Here is a 20,650-nt window from a genome sequence, read left to right as displayed (position 1 = left end):
TCTACTGAAAATACCAAAAATTAGCTGGGCATGGTGGCATGCGCCTGTAGTCACAGTTACTCAGCAGGCTAAAGCAGGAAAATTGCTGGAACCTGGGAGGCGGAGGTTGCGTACCACTGCACTCCAACCTAGGTGATAGAACGAGACTACGTCTCAAAAAAAAAAAAAATGCTGGGTGCAGTGGCTCACACCTGTAATCCCAGCACTTTGCGAGGCTGAGGCAGGTGGATTATCTGAGGTCAGGAGTTTGAGACCAGCCTTGCCAATATGGTGAAACCCCGTCTCTACTAAAAATACAAAAATTAGACAGGCATGGTGGCACCTGCCTGTAATCCCAGCTACCCAGGAGGCTGAGGCAGAAGAATTGCTTGAATCCAGGAGGCAGAGGTTGCAGTGAACCGAGATCATGCCACTGCACTCCCAGCCTGGGCAACAGAGTGAGACTCTGTCCCAAAAAAAGAGAAAAGAAAAGAAAACCCAATTATTTATTTACTTTTTATTTTTATGGGTACACAGGCGTATATATTTATGGGGGGCACATGAGATATTTTGATATAGGAAAACAATGAATAATAATCACATTAGGGTAAATGGCATATTTACCTCAAGTATTTGTCATTTCTTTGTGTTACAAACAATCCAACTAAGTTATTTTTTATTTATTTATTTTTGAGATGGAGTCTCACTCTGTCACCCTGGCTGGAGTGTAGTGGCATGATCTTGGCTCACTGCAACCTCCGCCTCCCAGGTTCAAGCAATTCTCCTGCCTCAGCCTCCGGAGTAGCTGGTATTACAGCTGTGTGCCACCATGCCCGGCTAATTTTTGCATTTTTAGTAGAGACAGGGTCTCACCATGTTTGCCAGGCTGGTCTTGAACTCCTGACCTCAAATGATCTGGCCGCCTTAGCCTCCCAAAGTGCTGGGATTACAGGTGTGAGCCTGCGTGCCCGGCCCTATAATCAGTTATTTTTAAATGTACAATAAATTGCCGGGCACGGTGGCTCATGCCTGTAATCCCAGCACTTTGGGAGCCCAAGGCAGGTGGTTCACCTGAGTCCGGGAGTTCAAGACCAGCCTGACCAACATGGAGAAACCCTGTCTCTACTAAAAATACAAAATTAGCCAGGCGTGGTGGTGCATGCCTGTAATCCCAGCTACTTAGGAGGCTGAGGCAGGAGAACCACTTGAACCCAGGAGGCAGAGGTTGAAGTGAACTGAGATCGTGCCATTGCACTCCAGCCTGGGCAAAAAGTGAAACTCCATCTAAAAAAAGAAAGTTGGTATTTCTGGAATCTTGCAAGGCTAGTTCAATTTTATTATTGCTTGTAGTTTGGTATGGTAATACGGTGAACTCTGCAACAAATTCCAAGGGCATACTGATAAAACACTGAGTTCTACAATTATATCTGGGGTTTTTGTATAACTAAAAGCTTGGTGTAACTAGTCTTCCCAAGTGTTATGAAAATACAAAGGGCTTTTATTGTGTTCAAGAAGAATTCAAATATTTCACAAAAAGTAGAGTTATTTGTTGAAGTGTCTATCTGGCTCTTTTCAGATCTCCGTCAGTGGCGAGAGATACTGATGACAAACCCAGTGATGGCTGTGAACCCTTTATTGACACCATCGGGGCAGCAGACGATCCCGCTGATTCCCTCACCGTTTGGGCCTCCAACTGTGGACAGGTATTTCTCCCCAATGTAATCGTTTGATCAAAGAACGACATGGACAGTCACTAAGTTTTGGAATGATGTTAACTCCAGTGTTGTTTTATTGTCTAATGTTATTTCGGTGAACTGTGGTGCAGTAATTCAAGTCAAGATACCCTACTGACCTCACTCTCAGGACATTTGCTGTCATTTCTCCTCTGAGGCCCGCTTGACCTATTCACTCAGCAAGTAACCAATGAGCACTTACTATGTGACAGGCATTGTGCAGGGACAAACATTGGAGTATTAGTCTTCTAAGGCTGCCATAATAAAATACTACAGGCTGGATGGCTTACACAGCAGAACTTTATTTCTTGGTTCTGGAGCTGAGAGTCCAAGATCAAGGTGCTGCAGGGTTGGTTTCTGGTGAGGTCTCTCTGGCTTACAGGCAGACACCTGCTCACTGTATCCTCACATGGCCCTTCCCAGTGCGCATTTGTAGAAAAGGATCCCTGGTATCTCTTATTCTTAAAAGGACACCAGTCCTATCAGATTAGGGTTCCACCTTTATCATATCATTTAATCAAAATTACCTCCTTAAAGGCCCTGTCTCCAACTACAGTCACATTGGTGGTTAAGGCTTCATGTGCTAATTTTTTTTTGCAGGGGGGAGGGGAAAGAAGTCCATAACAACTGGGTACCCTAGATTTCCTGTGAAGAAACAATTCTTTCTTTCCAATAAAAGGTAAATTATAGGTATTTGGGTTGCACACTCTGGAAGTAACCTACCTTCCCTTGGGTTTTTTTTTTTTTTTTTAAATATTTTGACATTCAGGAGAGAAAATAGAACTATTTATTTATTTATTTATTTTGAGACAGAGTCTCGCTCTGTCACCAGGCTGGAGTGCAGTGGTGCAACCTCAGCTCACTGCAACCTCCACCTCCTGGGTTCAAGTGATTCTCCTACCCCAGCCTCCCGAGTAGCTGGGATTACTGGCATGCACCACCATGCCCAGCTAATTTTTTGTGTTTTTAGTAGAGATGGGGTTTCACCATGCTGGCCAGGCTGGTCTCGAACTCCTGGACCTCATGATCTGGCCACCTCAGCCTCCCAAAGTGCTAGGATTACAGGCATGAGCCACCGCACCCAGCCTCATTATTTATTCTTGTTTATGGACTGTGAACAATAAAGTGGAATGTCTAGAGACCACTAATGTTCAGCAGAACAAGTTGTCCACCCAGGTACTCAAACATTGATCCCAAATGGCAAACCCAACCAAAGCATGCCCATTAAATGAGGAAAGAATTTGTGGTCAGAGTAGACTGTTGGTCATGAAAAATCAGAGAGCAGTATTGATTTGTTTAAGTCTTTTTTTCCAGACATCCCTAAAACTTTCCTATCCTGCTTCCTCTGTTTTGTTGTCAGCTGGATCAGTCCTTCAGTAGCAGAGTTCTTCCCAATCTTTCTACCGTATTTCTCCGTAAACTCCTAAAGACTCCAGGACTTTTGTATTTCACTTTGGGAAGAGATGATAGAATCCCACGTGGCAATAAAAAAAATCTCACTGATTCAGCCATGGAAATTTTGTACTCCAATCTCATTTTACCTATTTTATTTTATATCTTTCTGTTCCTAGAGATGTATTGCCTTCCACTGTAGCTCCAACTGATCCAAGACAGTTTTGTGTTCCTTCCCAATTTGGATCCTCCGTTCTACCAAACACAAGTATGCCAAATGTGTTGTCCAATCGGATCTACCCAGGTATGAGCAATAGAAGTTTGGCTGTCATCTGTGGAGTCATTTTGAAGTGGATGGACGCATTAAACTTGCCATCATTTTACTCCTAAACATGGGAGGCAGGACCGTGTGGTGGTGTCTGTAGTCTCTGTAGCCATCACCTAGTTTCAGATCATGGTGCTACCACTGTGTGACCCAGTGTAAGCTGCCTAACTCCTCTAAGCATCAACTTATTCAGGAATAACATGAAGAACTGCGGTATTACTATTTGTCTTATCTTACACATGACGAACTGATAAAGTTATGAGGAGATTAGATCTGAGAATTAATGGGGCTTAAGGCAGTTTACATGGGCCTGATGGTGATAGTGAAAATTTGGCTTTTATTCTGAATAAAAGGGGAACCCTTCAAGGAGTTTGAGCAAAAGAGCAACATGGTCTGACTTAAATGTTACCAGAATAATTCTGGCTGGTGAGATGGGGACAAACCTGATGGGATCAAAGTTCTGGGAATAAACTGATGGGAATTAGTGGGCTATTAGAATGGCTAAAAAATTATGACAACTTTGTCATGGGTGATGACAGCAGGAATAATAAGAAGTGGTTAAATTCTGTAATTATTTTGATTGTGGAAACAATGAAATTTTCTCACAGCATGTATGTGGAAGGTGGAAGAAAGAGATACTAAGAATGACATCAAAAATTTTGGTGTGAATAGTTGGAAAGATGGAGTTGCTACTCATTGAGTTGAGGAAGATTGTGAAAGGAACAGGGCTGTTGGGGAGGGAGACATATCAGGGGTTCAGCTTACTCATATGACATCTCAGATGCCTAATAGACACCCAAGCAGACAGGTCATGAAGGCAGCTGAATGCAGGGAGAGCTTCTCAGGACAACTTGGGGTATAATTTTGGAAGTGATCAGCATATATGAGGCTAGATCAGATCACCTACGGAGAGAGTGTAGATAGAAGAGTTAAAAGGAGCATCCCTGAGACCGACCCACTAACAGAGTCCAGAAGACGAGGAAGAGCAAGCAAGGGAGAAGTAAAACAAGTGAGGGGAACCAGTGGGGTAGGAAGAAACCCAGGAATGCATGCTGGCCTGGAGGCCATGGGAAGAAAGTGTGGAATGATTAAATCAAGCGAATCACCATATGCCTCACCTCACATATTTATCACTTTTGTTGCTGTTGTTTGTTCGAGATGGAGTTTTGCTCTTGTCACCCAGGCTGGAGTGCAATAGCATGATTTCGACTTACTGCAACCTCCGCCTCATGGGTTCAAGCGATTCTCCTGCCTCAGCCTCCCAAGTAGCCGGGACTGCAGGCGTGCACCACCATGCCCAGCTAATTTTTGTATTATTAGTAGAGACGGGGTTTCACCATGTTGGCCAGGCTGGTCTGGAACTTCTGACCTCAAGTGATCCCCCCACCTTGGCCTCCCAAAGTGCTGGGATTACAGACGTGGGCCACCACACCTGGCCTTATTTATCACTTTTTGTGGTTATAAGATTTACAATCATTTTACAATGCACTATTTTAAAGAATGAGCAGCTGTGTCAAGTGTGCCATTTAAAGAGCAAGTAAGATGAAAACTGAGAATATGTCATTAGATTTAGCGTTATGCAGAGGTCATCAGTGACTCTGATACAAGAGTCGTGATGATGAAAACATGACTTGTGAGAGCTCAGGAGAGACGAGGTGAGAATTTCCCCACAACACTGAAGCTCAAACTGGTGTATCTTCTCTCCCCAAAAAACCATATTCGTAAGTTTCTGCTTATCCCTGCTCCGCAATTCCAACAACTCATAACAGATGAGAACAATGTGAAGGAAAAGCCTAACACAAAAAGAAATAGGATTCACACCTGGGTCAGTGAAGAGGCTGGCCTGCCTGGATTTGAGCATGCTGTCTACCTCAGGTCACGAATCCATTTAGCAATGAGAGCAAGCATTCAAGCAAGGGCTGGATCTGAAACTGGACCCACCTGGTAAATTGGTTCAAGGACCGAAGGAGACAGCCCAACAGCAGATCCTGAATGGAGGCCACCTGGCAGCAATAGCCCAGTAAGCTGTAGCCACTGATTACAGACAACAGGCCAATAGACTAGTAAAACAGCTGCACTGCTGACCTTCTTGATAAAGAACCCAGAAATTGCCAATACATATTTGGATATAAAAGCAAACAGGTCGACCACCTTTCTCTAGGGACATAGGTCAGGTCTCTCACCTCAAGGCTGAAGTGTAAGAGAGAGCAAAGGCAAGATATAGGCCTCAGTCCTGCAAAAACTGAGCTACTAGGTAAGTTGGCAAAATAGAAGCTAAGACAGGGCTCTGTTTAAAAAACAGGGATGTAGGCCGGGCGCAGTGGCTCATCCCAGCACTTTGGGAGGCCGAGGTGGATGGATCACGAGGTCAAGATATCCAGACCATCCTGGTCAACATGGTGAAACCCTATCTCTACTAAAAATACAAAAATTAGCTGGGCATGGTGGCGCACGCCTGTAATCCCAGCTACTCGGGAGGCTGAGGCAGGAGAATTGCTTGAACCCAGGAGACAGAGGTTGCGGTGAGCCGAGATCACGCCATTGCACTCCAGCCTGGGTAACAAGAGCGAAACTCTGTCTCAAAAAAAAAAAACAACAGGGATGTAGGGCTGGGCGCGGTGGCTCACACCTGTAATCCCAGCACTTTGGGAGCCCGAGACAGGCAGATCATCTCAGGTCAGGAGTTCAAGAGCAGCCTGACCAACATGGAGAAACCCTGTCTCTTAAAAATACAAAAAAAAAAAATACAGGCAGTCACCACTGGGTGTGATGACGCATGCCTATAATCCCAGCTACTCTGGAGGCTGAGACAGGAGAATTGCTTGAACCTGGGAGGTGGAGGTCTCCGTGAGCCAAGATCGTGCCACTGCACTCCAGCCTAGGCAACAAGAGCCAAACTCCATCTCAAAGGAAAAAAACAAACAAACAAAACAGGGATGTTAAGTAGCAGTGAATTATACAACTGAACTAACGTTAAGTTTGATGTTGCCTATTTGGAAAAGAGAAAGTATAGGAGGTTTCATGACACCAGACCTCAGAGGGTTCTAAAAATCCAGGCAGTTAGTATTGTGCTCTCTAGACTGAACTTCTCGTATAGACTTTCTCTGTTTCCATGGGCAGTGTCCCATGAATTGGTAGCTTCATGTATACCAGCTGTCTAAAAGAGTATCTCAAGCCTGGGCACATAAATTTTTATCTACATAGAGAACTTTAAATAACTTAAATCCTCATTGAATTTCCTGGGCTTTTAGTATACCAAGAAACACTTTTTAAGAAAAGGTTGCACTTTGGGAGGCTGAGGCAGGAAGATCACGAGGTCAGGAGTTCAAGACCAGCCTGACCAACATGGTGAAACCTCATCTCTACTAAAAATATAAATATTAGCTGGATATGGTGGCACATGCCTGTAAACCCAGCTACTCAGGAGGCTGAGGCAGGAGAATTGCTTGAACCCAGAAGTCAGAGATTGTAGTGAGCCGAGATCACGTCACTGTATTCTAGCCTGAGCGACAGAGCGAGACTCCATCTCAAAAAGGAAAAAGAAAGAAAAGTTGACTAATTCCTTTTGTACAAAAAAATAGAACAATTATATCAATTTTACTTCAAAAGCAAGAGATCAATGCGGGGGGACTGCGGAGATGTTGGTCAAAAGGTACCAAGTTTTAGACTCCGAGGAATAAGTTCTAGAGATCAATTGTATAGCATGGTGGCTACAATTAATAACAATGTATTGTATACTTGAAAATTGCTAAGATAGTAGATTGTGGCTGGGCATGGTGGCTCACGCTTGTAATCCCAGCACTTTGGGAGGCCAAGGTGGGCAGATCACCTGAGGTCAAGAGTTTGAGACCAGCCTGGCCAACATGGTGAAACCCCATCTCTACTAAAAATACAAAAATTAGCTGGGCATGGTGGCAGGCGCCTGTAATCCCAGCTATTTGGGAGGCTGAGGCAGGAGAATCGCTTGAACCCGGGAGTCGGAGGTTGCAGCAAGCTGAGATTGTGCCACTGCACTTCAGCCTGGATGACAGAGCAAGACCCTGTCTCAAAAAAGGAGTAAATTGTGAATCTTCTGACCTCAAAAAGTGTTAAATACGTGAGGTGAAATGCTTAGCTCAAGTTAATCATTCCACAATGTATACATATATCAAAACATCACGTTGTACCCCCCAAAAATATACTTTTAAAAGACCAAAAAAGGCAATAATCAAGAGAGTCACAAATCACTTCATCTTTTTTCTTTTAATGTAAGACAGGAAAATGTCACCGGTCATGAGACCAACAATTAAAGAACAAAAAGCTATCTGGTATTTATCATGCTATCACCAACATGACTCTAAGACACTAAACAGCTATGATCTGATACCATTTCCAAAACTGCACAACTGCTGGTTTGTTTTTGTTTTTGCAGATACTGTTTTACATCGTTATGTTTCAAATGCATGTTTTTAATTTATTTTTGGGGTGGGATGGTGGTTTTCTTTTTTAAGGTTGGGGTATTTTGCCACCTGAATCCATAAAGGCAGTGGCCAGAAGGAATGAAATGATTCAAAGGCATCATACTGCCAGGTAATTTGGCAATCGTTGTTTTATTTATTTTCTATTCATTCACTTGCTCATTTATTAACTTATTATATTCATATAACAAATGAATAGATGTGTATATAACAAATAAATACATGTACATACACACACAAATTACTTAGAGAAAGCATTTCAGGCAGATTACAAAAAGAAACATAGTCTGCTCTGCCAATGAAGTAGCCATTCTCTATTCCTTTATCTTCTTCATAAACTCGCTTTCACTTACAAAAAGAAAGAAAAAGAAGTAAATACAAACACATATGCAGGTTGGTTAAGGATAAAAGCAAGATTAGAAATCCCACAGGTGAAGCTAACAGTAGTATTAGCACACAGATTGCAATAGGCCATCAGTGTCCCATAATTGAAATGCCTACGATTCCTCTGAAGTTCATATTGGCATTGCTGTCTTAAATGACTAAAATTTCACGCAAAGATAGGAGCCAAGTTTGCCAGCCCAACTTCAGATTATGCCATCAGAGCTCAGACAACCCCATGTCAGCCCAACAGTGTCCTTCAGCTACAGTGAAGGAGAGAGAAAAGTCTAACAATGAATAGGGTGTGGCCCCAGGGTAAGAGAAGGCAGAGAGGCAACTTTCTCATCACTGAACCCAAAGGGGTCCAGCTGAGGACCACTAAGCAAAGTGAAGTAAGCCAAACCACCAAGTCTTCCCCTCCCCTCTTCCCCAGCCACTGCATTGATTTACAAATATTGAGACTTGTATTGTCTACCAGTCTTTCTTGAGTCTCACTAAGATTATTTTGCAGGGTTTGAAAACCTCTTCCCAGTACAGTACTTTAAGTTTTTTGCGGATTTATCTCTGGCAAGGAACCACCTGTGCTGCATAAGCCCCATCCCTGCTAAATTTGCCCGTCTATTTAGAGGTAACACTCTAAAGACTGGCCTTTGGACTTCCATTGTGAAACTCAGACAAATCTTCAGATCTTACTCAAAACTCCCCTTCTCGCTGGCTTTGCGGGGTATTCATGTTTCCACCAAACAAACTTCAGATAAACAGTGTGAGGACTATTTTAGGGAAGGCAAGGGGCTATTAAAATTATATTTATAATGGTTTTCATGGGCCGTATAAAATATACTGTTTTGTTTTCAGGACAGAAATGGAAATGTATGCTATTTACCAGCAAAGGAGAATGGAAAAAATTAATCCTAAGGGACTAGCAGGCCTAGGGATACCATTCCTCTATGGCTCTGGTGTCCCAGCTGGTCCCGCTGCCTACCATGGCAGGAGCATGCTCCCTGCCAGCGACCTGCATTTTCACAGAAGCACCCTCAGAAACCTTCAGGGAAACCCCATGCTAGTGGCTACTGCACCACACTTTGAGGAGAGCTGGGGGCAGAGATGTCGTCGACTCAGGAAAAATACAGGGAATCAAAAAGTTCTAGACAGCGATGCTGAGAATTCCAAAAGTCAAGCAGAAGAAAAAATCCTAGCCCAGACTCCTGCAATTCCCTATCAAGAGGATCATTATGCAAAAGACCCAGAAATTGAAGCACCCAACAACCAGAAGTCAAGTGAAACGAATGAAAAGCCAACTCCAGCTCTTGCCAACACCTGTGGAGAGCTCGAGCCCACTCATAGGAAACCCTGGGGATCTCACATCACTACCTTGAAAGCAAAGGCCTGGGAGAGCGGGAAAGAGGAGGCTTCAGAGCAGACTTTTGCAGACTGTGATGAAAAGAATGGGGTTTGTCCTCCACTTCCTCGACCATCTCTGCCAGGTAGGTGTGCAGGGGCCAATGGCAGATCCTCATTAACTACGGGTTGCCACATCTGGAGGTTACGACGTAATAAACTGTAACCATCCTGCCCCTTTTCATCTTAGTCCTGCTTGGAATTACCTTTTCTTAGCATCACTTTATTCCATCAGTTCTAATAAGCCATATCACTGAAAGTAGCCTCTGTTTATATTTTGCTATATAGAGAATTTTCAACAAAGGCTGGGAAGGTAAATATCTGGGGAAACATAACAGAATTTTTATTTACAATTTTAATGTAATTTAGTGTTTATTTCTTTAACACAAAGCAGAGAGGCTTCTTGGTTAAAAGTATGAATTCTATCTCCCCAGTATTTAAGTACAGGAAAAAACAGAAAATTAAGCAAAAGTATTACCTTTCAGGGTCCAATACCGTTGACACATTCAAATCTAAAAATACTAATGCATTTCATGCCAAAAACACACACTGAATAGTTTTCTAGGATTCCTTTAGATAAAAATATTTTAAGACACAGGGATTGTGAAGGGTGTGTAATATAGCCACCATACCAACTGCTTCCCTACAAAGTATTAATTTGTCATTTTGCTGAAAATGTAGCTAAATTCTTGTCTCATCCTGGGAGTATGATAATCACATATCACAAAAACATAGTAACATTACTCTGGAGAATATAATCCATGGGTCATTTCTGTTGGAATCTGAAGGAAACTGGAGCAAACGGGAACTTGTTTACTTACAATAAATGCTATCAGTAAAGATCTTTTCAGAGAAAGAAAAGAGAGGAAGCAGCTAAAGCTTTTAGAAAACACCTCCTAGTAACTCTTAATATCTTGTAAGGAGTTTGCAAATCGAGACCATTCTGGGGTGATAGAATACAAGGAAATTAATGTAACTGTACATCAATCTGTATGTCTTTTATGCCACAATTTCTTTCCATTTTAAAGGAACACATGCACTGCTTACAGTCGGGGGAAATCTTTCTTTGGATGAAGACATTCAGAAGTGGACCGTGGATGATGTGCACAGCTTCGTTAGCAGCCTCCCAGGCTGTTCAGACTATGCTCAGGTGACTTCATATTTAAGTATTTCCATACAAGAAAAACAATTTGAAATACCTTTCCTATATAATGAATTACATCAAACTTGCATTTTGCCTACAGAAAGGATTCCTACTAATCTCCTTTTTATGCCAGTGTCTACCCTGGGACAGGTCTCTGACTGGTGGAACTTGGGTCATATACCCACACCCCAGCGTCAGGGGAGGCTGGGAAAGCTGTTGTCTCTCTTTAGCTTCTTTCCCATCAAGACTCCTAAGAAGTAGAAATTCTCCCAAAATTAGAAGGTTCAGAAACTGAGCATCCAAAAAGAATGGGTAATAACGACTACCTTCCCTGCTTATCCACATGGCAAACATTTTTGGAGCACAGACTTCTGGGTCAGAAGTTTTAGGTTACTCACTGTAAGTAACAGAAATATATACTTCATTCTAAAAAGAACAAGAAGGAAATATCTGAAAAGTAGGAAATCCATTAATTTAAATTCTGTATTGGCTGGGGTGTGGTGCATGCCTGTAATCCCAGCACTTTGGGAAGCGGAGGTGGGAGGATCAGGACCTCAGGAGTTGAAGACCAGCCTGGCCAAGATGGTGAAACCCATCTCTACTAAAAAATTACACAAATTAGCCGGGCATGGTGGTGGGCACCTGTAATCCCAGCTACTCTGGAGGCTGAGGCAGAGGATTGCTTGAACCCAGGAGGCAGAGGCTGCAGTGAACCGAGATCACGCCACTGCATTCTAGTTTGGGTGACAGAGTGAGACTCCATCTCAAAAAAAAAAAAAAAATTCCATATTTATCCTGGGACAACATATAAAAATGCATATAGCGTATTCCATCTAGAATATAATACCGTATTTTTAAAACTATAATGAACTATCAGGGCAGTTAGAAACAAAACTAGCCTCATTCGTATTGAAAAATTTGTGACAGAAGTTGTAAGTTGGTAAAATTTTGAAGTTTATGTCAATGCTACATTTTCATGCATACAGTTTGCTTGAGTTATTTAATAATACAATTCTAAGCAATAAAGTCCCTACTAAATCTAGTATCATTATCTTTGGTTTGCATGTTAAAGGAAACGAAAGTAGGAAAAGGACATCAAGTTTTAACTATATCGTAATTAACTGATTCTAGAGCCGATTTTTTTCCAGATCTCAGTTTTGTGAAATGGTTGTCTACTGTGAGATGCTGTTAATTCTTTTTCTTTTTAGTGTGCTTTTTAGTTTAGTTTATGGGACTTATGGAAAAGCTATACGGAGGAGTTACCAAGAGTATGGCTTCTGAAGCCCGAAAGCACACGTTCATATCCTGGCTTTTCTGTTTTCTGGCTGTGTGACCTCAGACAAGTTGTGCCGTCTCTGTGCCTCAGTTATTTTATCTGTAAAATGTAGATAATAGTAATAATACATTTTCAGAGATTTTTGTGAGCATTAGTGTGCATGGCACCTTGTAAGTCCTCAATAAGCATGAATCTCATCATTATATTACAGAGAGAGGCAAACCTCAAGTTACTCATAAGGCAAGTTGTACTCTTCAAGTCATCCATTTTTGTCTTTTTCATAACCTGATAAAAAGTTTTTGGCCTACTCTCCCCTGTTCAATGGTTATAACCTTATTTTTTTTAAATTAGTCATTAGTCATGGGTAAGCCACTTTTTAAATTATCTATACCACTTCAAGTGCCATGTCAACCATGGGTTCAATTAAGTTACTGAATTCTAATAACAACCAGAAGCACAACGCCTTATTTAATAAGCACGTGATTGCTGAGGTCTGGCATATCAAATGTGAACTCTGGTTATTCTTACTGATCCACAGTCATAAAAGTGCCATTTATAATAACCTCTCTAGCAATAAATAGTATTATGACATGCTTTTCATAGTTTAAAATTCCAAATGTCCCCTGCGGAGACACAGAAGTCACATAAACATGAGTACTCTAAACCCTGATGACTCATTATCTTGCACTGACAGGATGTCAGCTCCGTCTTCCCCACCCCGAGAAGTGGTACCAATCATTTCTAGATATGTCTCAAATTTGTTCAGGATCAAGTCCTTCTTCCGTTTCCTCATTAAAGTATATTCCCTCCAAGTGACAGCAGATGGCATCAACTGAAAGATGTCACTGCTCTGCTGTGCCTGCCTCCGGCTGTGCTCTGTGATATTATTTTATACAGAAATGGGGAGATACCCTCTGGATGCAACAGCTCTGAATCAGCACTGCTTGTACCCCACTCTCACAAGGACCCTTGTCTAAAATGTCCCATCAGGTGTTACTCATAGTCCCTTTCTTTTTTTCTTTTCTTTTTTTTTTTTTTTTTTTTTTTTTTGAGACAGTCTTGCTCTGTCGCCCAGGCTGGAGTGCTGTGATGTGATCTTGGCTCACTACAACCTCCGCATCCCGGGTTCAAGTGATTCTCCTGCCTCAGCCTCCTGAGTAGCTGGGATTACAGGCACCCCCTACCATGTCAAGCTAATTTTTATATTTTCAGTAGAGACAGGGTTTCACCATGTTGGCCAGGCTGATCTTGAACTCCTGACCTTGTGATCTGCCCACCTTGGCCTTCCAAAGTGCTGGGACTACAGGCATGAGCCACCGCACCTGGCCTTAGCCCCCTCTTTAAATGAGCTGGACCAAGGAGCTGGGACTAGCTGGAGTTAAACCTACTGTGCCCCAACTATCTTCTTACTCCCCGCCTCTGCCTTAGGTGCCTCCTCAGCAACCTCTCACCACTCACCTCTTATAGGTAGAAAAAGAAATTCAGAAGAAAAAACAAGTAACAAAAAAACCGCAAAGCCCCAAATGCAAATAAATGCCTTTAAATAGGTGTAAAGAGAGGACTGGTGGCTCAGCTGCTAAGGAACATTCAGGAGACCCTGCAACATACTTTGCTCCAAGTAAATGTCTAGTTCAGAGGATGCAGCAGATAAAATATTCTCTAAAAGAACTGAAATTACTGAAAATATGTGCACATTTATATCATACACGTGGCCCAAACTGCTCTGGTGAGAAAGAAAGGGGTACATTTGAGCAACAGGGACATGCGTGTCCTCGCCCGCGGCCCTGAGCACATCCACCATGGCTGAGGGTTAGGTCCTCACACATTTCAGTCCCTGGCTGCCAACCTACCACTGCTTGAAAATTTATCCACTTGATTCCTCCTTCTTTGGATGCTCACAAATGGTCAGGTGCATGCCACCACATCCAGCTAATCTTTCTTTTTTTTTAAGAGATGGGGGTCTCACTGTGTTGCCCAGGCTTGTCTCAAACTTCTGGGCTCAAGCGATCCTCCAGCCTTAGCCTCCCAAGTATCTGGGATTATAGGTGCCAGCCACTGCAGCTGGCTCCTTAATTTATATTAGCCATTTTCTATAATTTGCTAGATTAAAATAGGAAAAGAAATAATGACTTAATGCAGTTCGCAGGGGGGCGGGGGGATGGCTGGCTCAGCACTGAGAGAGGTGGCCAGGGAATGGGGGTGGTGAGCGTGGCCTCAGGCTGCCCTTCCTTGGAGGTAGCTGGGGCCACACTGCATTGCACTTCGTGGGCAGCTACGAGCGAGCCTAGGGCCCAACAGGAACTGTGGAAGGTGCGTCCACAAATGGACCAATGTGTATAATGATGGACTCTCCTTAGTAACCATTACCACCAGCTCTCCTTGATAAGTGAGCCAAAGAGTGGGTCAGGGGAGAAGAAAAGAGGTCAACATGAAGCTAAGGCAGCGAGTCATGCTGTTAGCAATTCTCCTTGTCATCTTCATCTTTACCAAAGTTTTCCTGGTTGGCAACTTAGATACATCTAAGTTGCGGGAAGACCACAGGAGGGCTTTTCACTGAATGATGACTGGCTTGCGGATGGAGTTGTCACCCAAGTTGGGCCACACCTTGCAGTCTTCCTGGGAGATTGCAGCCCAGTGGGTGGTTCCCCAGGCAGTGTACCGTGAAGAGACACCAGAGCTGGGGCAATCATGCATGCCATGGCCACCAAGCAAATTATTAAAGCTGATGTGGGTTATAAAGGGACACAGCTGAAAGCCTTACTGCTTCTTGAAAGGGAACAGAAAGTTGTTTTCAAACCTAAACAGTACAGCCGAGACTATAGTAGAAGGGAACCACATGCCGGTTATGACAGACACAGTGCAGAGCTAGCAGCCTTTCACCTGGACAGGATTCTGGGTGTCTGAGAGCCCCGTTGATGGTGGGCAGATTTGTTCATCTTCGGACAGAGATCAAGCCATGGAGCAGCTATTGAGCCCCTTCCTAACTGTAGGAAACGATACTTGTTTTTATGGGAAGTGTGATTACTACTGAGAAACAGAACCAGCTTATGCTGATGGAGACACAGTGGAAGGATCTGTCACACTTTGGCTTCCAGATGTGTGGCCTCTGCAGAAACACCGACACCCGTGGGGGCAGGACTTAACCGAGAAGGCAAATTGACCAGGTGGGAGTATGATGAGAGCTACTGTGATGCTGTGAAAACAGTGTGCCCTTGTGACTCTGGCCTGTGCCTCTTGGACACATTGACACAGCTGTCTTTGATTTCCTGATTGACAGTGCTGACTGCCATCACTGTGAGAACTTTCAAGATAATAAGGGCGCTCATCCTTCTCAACAAGGACGAAGGTTTTGGGAACCCCTTGCTGGATGAAAGAAGCATTCTTGCCCCCTCTCTATCAGTGTTGCATGACTAGGGTTTCTACCTGGAGCAGACTGAGCTACCTAAAGAATGGTGTGCTGAAATCTGCCTTAAAATTTGCCATGGCCATGACCCCTCTCCCCAGTGCTCTCTGATCCTCATCTGGCACCGTGGACCCGTGGCTCCTGAGTGTCCTGGCCACCTGGCATTGCCCAGTTTGGAACGGACACTGTATGGTGGAAGACAGGATGCCTTTCTCCCACTTGTAATTCTCAACACAAAATAAGTGAAACTTCTTCTTACAAAGATAGAGAAACAGCAGAATCAATTCCAAATGGTATGAGATGGATTGGAAATGGCCAGCAGCAAGTTCTGGTGACAGGGGACAGGGTGGCCTTGGATGTCTTTGGTGTTTTCTGTAGCAGAAACTGAAGCAAAGACCACAAATTTCAGAGCTGGGAGATGTTCCTGCTGAATCAGCCTCCGACTCCCTCAGCAATTGCCCATTCTAGCAATAGGCATTGTCGTTGGTCAGTCTTAATTTCTAAGCCAAAGGACAATCAGGGGGGTGACATTTGGATAGATGAATACTGGGGTTGGCTCTGGCGTGTGTGTTTTAAGTTGAAACTTTCAGTCCTTTCTCCACACTGGCACATTTTGTGGAAAAAAATTACATGCACACGTATAGTTTGTAAATGACTAAAATCTTAGAACACAAGGTTCCCGGTGTAGGCACTTTCCAAGAAGATTCTGTTCTTCAGCTGGTCCTGAGTCATGCCCTCTGAGGCATGGAATACAGGGTGGAAACAAGACCAATGTGGCTCCTCTTCTCATGGCACTCATAGTCCAGAAGAGGGACACCAGGGAGCAATCCCACATCCGTGTGAGCACGCTGTGAAAGGCACGTATGGAGCATGGTGGGAACACATACGAGGGACTCATGGCCTCCAAAGGGAAGAGGCCTCTAAAGTGAGACCTGAAAGTCAAGAGGGGAGGCGAGGCAAGAGGGAGTAAAGGAGGAATTTCCAGGTGAGGGCCAGAAGCCAGAGAAAACTTTAATATGGTTGGGACGTTGAGAGTAGATCCCGTTGCTATAGAGGGCCAGGGCCAAGGTGGGAGAGGTGAGGACAGCAAGAGAGGTAGCCAGGGCCAGGTCACAGGGCCTTGAAGACCCAGTGAAGGATTGCGACTTTATCCTGGAGGCAGGCAGGTTTTAAGTAGGGAGCGGCTTGATGAGGTTTATATTGCAGAAAGTTGACTCAGGTTGCTTTTATGAAAACAAGTTGAAGAGGACCACACAGAAGGTAAGCCTCTTCAGTTGAGCAATGATGGAGTTCTATCCAGTGCAGGAGCAGTGGTGGTGGGCAGATAAGAACACAACCTAGAGGAGGCAGGGTAAGACGGCTGAAAGGAGGCCTCCACCGACAGTCCTCCCTTCCGGAACACCACAGGGAGCGACACTGCACACAAAAAGCACAAAAAGCACCTTCATAAGAACGAGAAATCAGATGAGCAATCCCAGTACCTGGTCTTAACTTTACGTCAGCGAAAGAGGCACTGAAGAGGGTAGGAAAGACAGTCTTGAATTGCCCACACCACCCTCTGCTGTCCCCCAGAAGTGGCCACGTGGTACGGAGACAGAATCTGTGCTTTTAGGGGTGGGAGAACACAGTAATTGTGGGACTCTGCATTGGAACTGAGTGCTGCCCTGTCACAGCCCAGTGAAAACTATGTAAGAGGTCAAACTGGCACGATTTAGCTTCTGAGTGAAAGATGAACAGTACGGAGCCTTCAGCATGTAGAGGCCATCATTGAAGCTGAGCGAACTGAAACGAATCAGGAAGACCAAAGGGACCTGAGTCAAAAGCCTAAGAAACCCTAACCTACAAAAATGGACAAAGAAACAGGAGCCAGCAAAGGTGACCTTGAAGCAGAGAACAGGGGTACCCAGGAGCAAGCAGCCTCATGACAGAAAGGAAGAGCACTGTTCATGAAGGCACAGTCAACAATGTCAGATAAAGCCAGGAACTTCAGAAATGTAACATCTGCAAAACGTCTGCATGTTCGGTACACCAGAGGCACCAGGAAGGCTGAGGAGAGCAGGCTTGATGGAATGGTCGGGGCAGAGCTCGGATTCCCTGAGACTGCACAATGACTGGGAAATGAGAACGTGAAAGCAGGAAGCATCAAAACCTTTTGGAGAAATCTGACTGTGAAGGGAGTGAGAGACATGAGGCGGTATTTGGAAATGGAGTTTGAGTGTTTTCATTATTTGTGTTTGTTTAATGATGGTGGAGACTTAAATGCCAATGGGGAAGAGCCAGCAGAAGACAAGAGTGAAGAGAAAAGAGGGGATTATCTATTGAGTGAAACCCGGAAGTGGGAGGGGTGAGGACCCACAGTATATGTGGAGCGATTGTCTTTAAGTGATGGAGACATTCAGATAAAATTAATACCTTTTGTATTTATTAAGGTATTTAAAGATCATGCAATTGATGGAGAAACTTTGCCGTTACTCACAGAAGAGCATCTTCGAGGCACTATGGGATTAAAGCTAGGACCGGCACTAAAAATTCAATCACAGGTATGGGGAGTTTACATAACTAATTATGTATGAATGGCATGATGCTTAATACAAATATGTTACTTCTATCTTGTTGTAATGTAAATAATACTTATTTAACCTCTTTATTAAGTTTTTTCCCTCTGTGGTTGGGGACATAATAGAAGTGAGGGACCCTGAAAACATTGGATGGGGTGGTGGCATATTCCTAGATATAACTGGGAAAAGGATAAGCAAGGATGCACTGGTAAATGTTTAACAAGTAGTTCTCTTTAAAAACAAAATGAGGCCTGGCGCAGTGGCTCAAGCCTGTAATCCCAGCACTTTGGGAGGCCGAGGCAGGTGGATCACGAGGTCAAGAGATCGAGACCATCCTGGTCAACATGGTGAAACCCCGTCTCTACTAAAAATACAAAACGTTAGCTGGGCATGGTGGCGCGTGCCTGTAATCTCAGCTACTCAGGAGGCTGAGGCAGGAGAATTGCCTGAACCCAGGAGGTGAAGGTTGCGGTGAGCCGAGATCGCGCCATTGCACTCCAGCCTGGGTAACAAGAGTGAAACTCCGTCTCAAAAAAAAAACAAAAAACAAAAAACAAAATGAGACCCACGTTGTAGTATCTCCAATTCCTGTGTTGTAAATTACTCCCACCATGGCTGACAAACTCCTAATGTCACTGAATATTGTCATCCTCCAAGAAATCATCATCCCCTCGAGAGTGCTACCCTCCTCTCCAGGCCCATGACACTTGGGGGTGACTACCCTGAAACAGGAAGAGATGCATAGCCACACCTCACTATAGAGTATTTCTACCAGATACAATCTCAGATATAATAGGTGTAAATAACGTCAAGAATGCAAACAATAATAATAGTAAAATAATTAGGTAAAAACAACTGAAAAGTGACGAGTCTTAAGCATGTATCACTTTTGTTGTACATAATTTATTTAATATGTTGCTTTGACTTAATTTTTAATAATGATGTATTTAACAACTGGCTTGCAAACTTCCTAAACATTTAATAACTGGCTCTTGTGAACTAGCCAACCCAAACATGCCACTTCTCACCACCTCCACCACTGCATCCTGGTCTCAGGCACCATCATCTCTCATTGAACGACTATATTGGCCTTCTTTTTTTTTTAATTTTTAATTTTTATTTTAAGTCCTGGGATACATGTGCAGGTTTGTTACATAGGTAAATGTGTGCCATGGTGGTTTGCTGCACCTATTAACCCATCACCTAGGTATTAAGCCCTGCATGCATTAGCTAGTATTCCTAATGCATCCCCTGACAGGCCCCAGTGTGTGTTGTTCCCCTCCCTCTGTCCATGTGTTCTCATTGTTCAGCTCCCACTTCTAAGTGAGAGCATGTGGTATTTGGTTTTCTCTTCCTGTATTAGTTTGCTGAGAGTAATGGCTTCCAGCTCCGTCCATGTCCCTGCAAAGAAAATGATCTTGTTCCTTTTTATGGCTGTGTAGTATTCCATGGTGTATATGTACCGCATTTCTTTACCCAGTCTATCATTGATGGGCATTTGGGTTGATTCCATGTCTTTGCTATTGTGAATAGTGCTGCAATGAACGTATGCATGCATGTGTCTTTGTAATAGATGATTTATATTCCTTTGGGTAAATACCCAGTAATAGGATTGCTGGGTCAAAATCTTTGCGAAATCGTGCATTGGCCTTCTAACTGCTCTCCCTACGTCTGCCCTTGCCCTTCCAGAGTTGATTCACAAAACAGTAAAAAGTGATCCTTTTAATACATAAGACAGATTGTGTCACTATTCTGCTCAAGATCTAAAATAGCTCCCCTTTGCCTTCAGAGCCAAAGCCAAAGACCTGTGTCATTTGTGCTCCTCCTCACACGCCGCCACCCTTACCTTCCGGACCTCACCATCCACTTTTCTCCCCCTCAGGAATTCCACTATTGCTCAGCTGCCCCTGGTTAGAGCCACCTTGATACCCTGTTTTACATCTGTAAACACTGTGATTCTGAGAGAAAGAAAAAGCCCACCACATCCTACAACTGTGACCTCCACAACTATATATTAATAGATGCTCCATGCCTGAAATTACCTCAGCCACTCTGCCATGTGTGTTTAATGCTGGGTTATTGGGAAAAAAATAGAATTAATTACTATAATTATTTTGTCTTAAAAGGTATCTCAGCATGTGGGAAGTATGTTCTACAAGAAAACTCTTTCATTTCCTGTAAGACAAGCATTTGATCAACCAGCAGATGCATCCCCTCTTTTGGATTCTAATTCCTGGAGTGATACATTGAGCCTTTTTTGTCCCCAGGATATAATAATTCCTAAAGGAGTTGAGCAAGATAGTATGAGAAACTAAAAGCCCTCAAAGAGAAAGAATAGTCTTAGCCAGTTTTCCAAAGAGTCTAGGATGTTACAAAAGATGTGTGAGGATTTCCCAGGACTAGATGGAGAATGAGAAGGGGAGAAAGTCAGCCTTCGTGGAGTTGTCATGGAGGAGACTTGCCCCCAGGGATTCCCTGCCAGGGCTGAATGACCCCAGCACCAAGGGACTGGAGATCCAGCCTTAGGAGCAAATGCTAATGAAGGGGAGATTTACAAACATTAAGAAAGCATCCGATCGATGTTTTCATGAGGAAATCTCTGAA

The 20,650-nt window shown here is 43.6% G+C and overlaps 1 protein-coding gene and 1 pseudogene across 1 annotated transcript in view; both read left to right on the top strand.

Annotated features, from left to right (window-relative positions):
* SAMD7 (sterile alpha motif domain containing 7) overlaps window positions 1–20,650 on the top strand; it is a 27,497-nt gene extending 6,847 nt beyond the window's left edge. The window contains exons 3-9 of the mRNA XM_032260846.1: window positions 1,556–1,682; window positions 3,284–3,408; window positions 7,920–7,998; window positions 9,123–9,751; window positions 10,694–10,815; window positions 17,918–18,028; window positions 20,173–20,650. Of these exons, the coding sequence (XP_032116737.1) occupies window positions 1,582–1,682; window positions 3,284–3,408; window positions 7,920–7,998; window positions 9,123–9,751; window positions 10,694–10,815; window positions 17,918–18,028; window positions 20,173–20,361 (1,356 nt within the window). The 5' untranslated portion in view covers window positions 1,556–1,581 and the 3' untranslated portion in view covers window positions 20,362–20,650. The remainder of the gene's footprint in view (window positions 1–1,555; window positions 1,683–3,283; window positions 3,409–7,919; window positions 7,999–9,122; window positions 9,752–10,693; window positions 10,816–17,917; window positions 18,029–20,172) is intronic.
* Window positions 14,514–15,921, top strand: LOC116538460 (annotated as a pseudogene).

Source organism: Sapajus apella, unplaced genomic scaffold (genome assembly GCF_009761245.1).
Source record: "Sapajus apella isolate SASKATOON/1434 unplaced genomic scaffold, GSC_monkey_1.0 scaffold4, whole genome shotgun sequence".
Lineage (NCBI taxonomy): Eukaryota > Metazoa > Chordata > Mammalia > Primates > Cebidae > Sapajus > Sapajus apella.
Note: the sequence above shows the minus strand (reverse complement) of the source record. Positions and strands in the feature narration are given on the sequence as shown.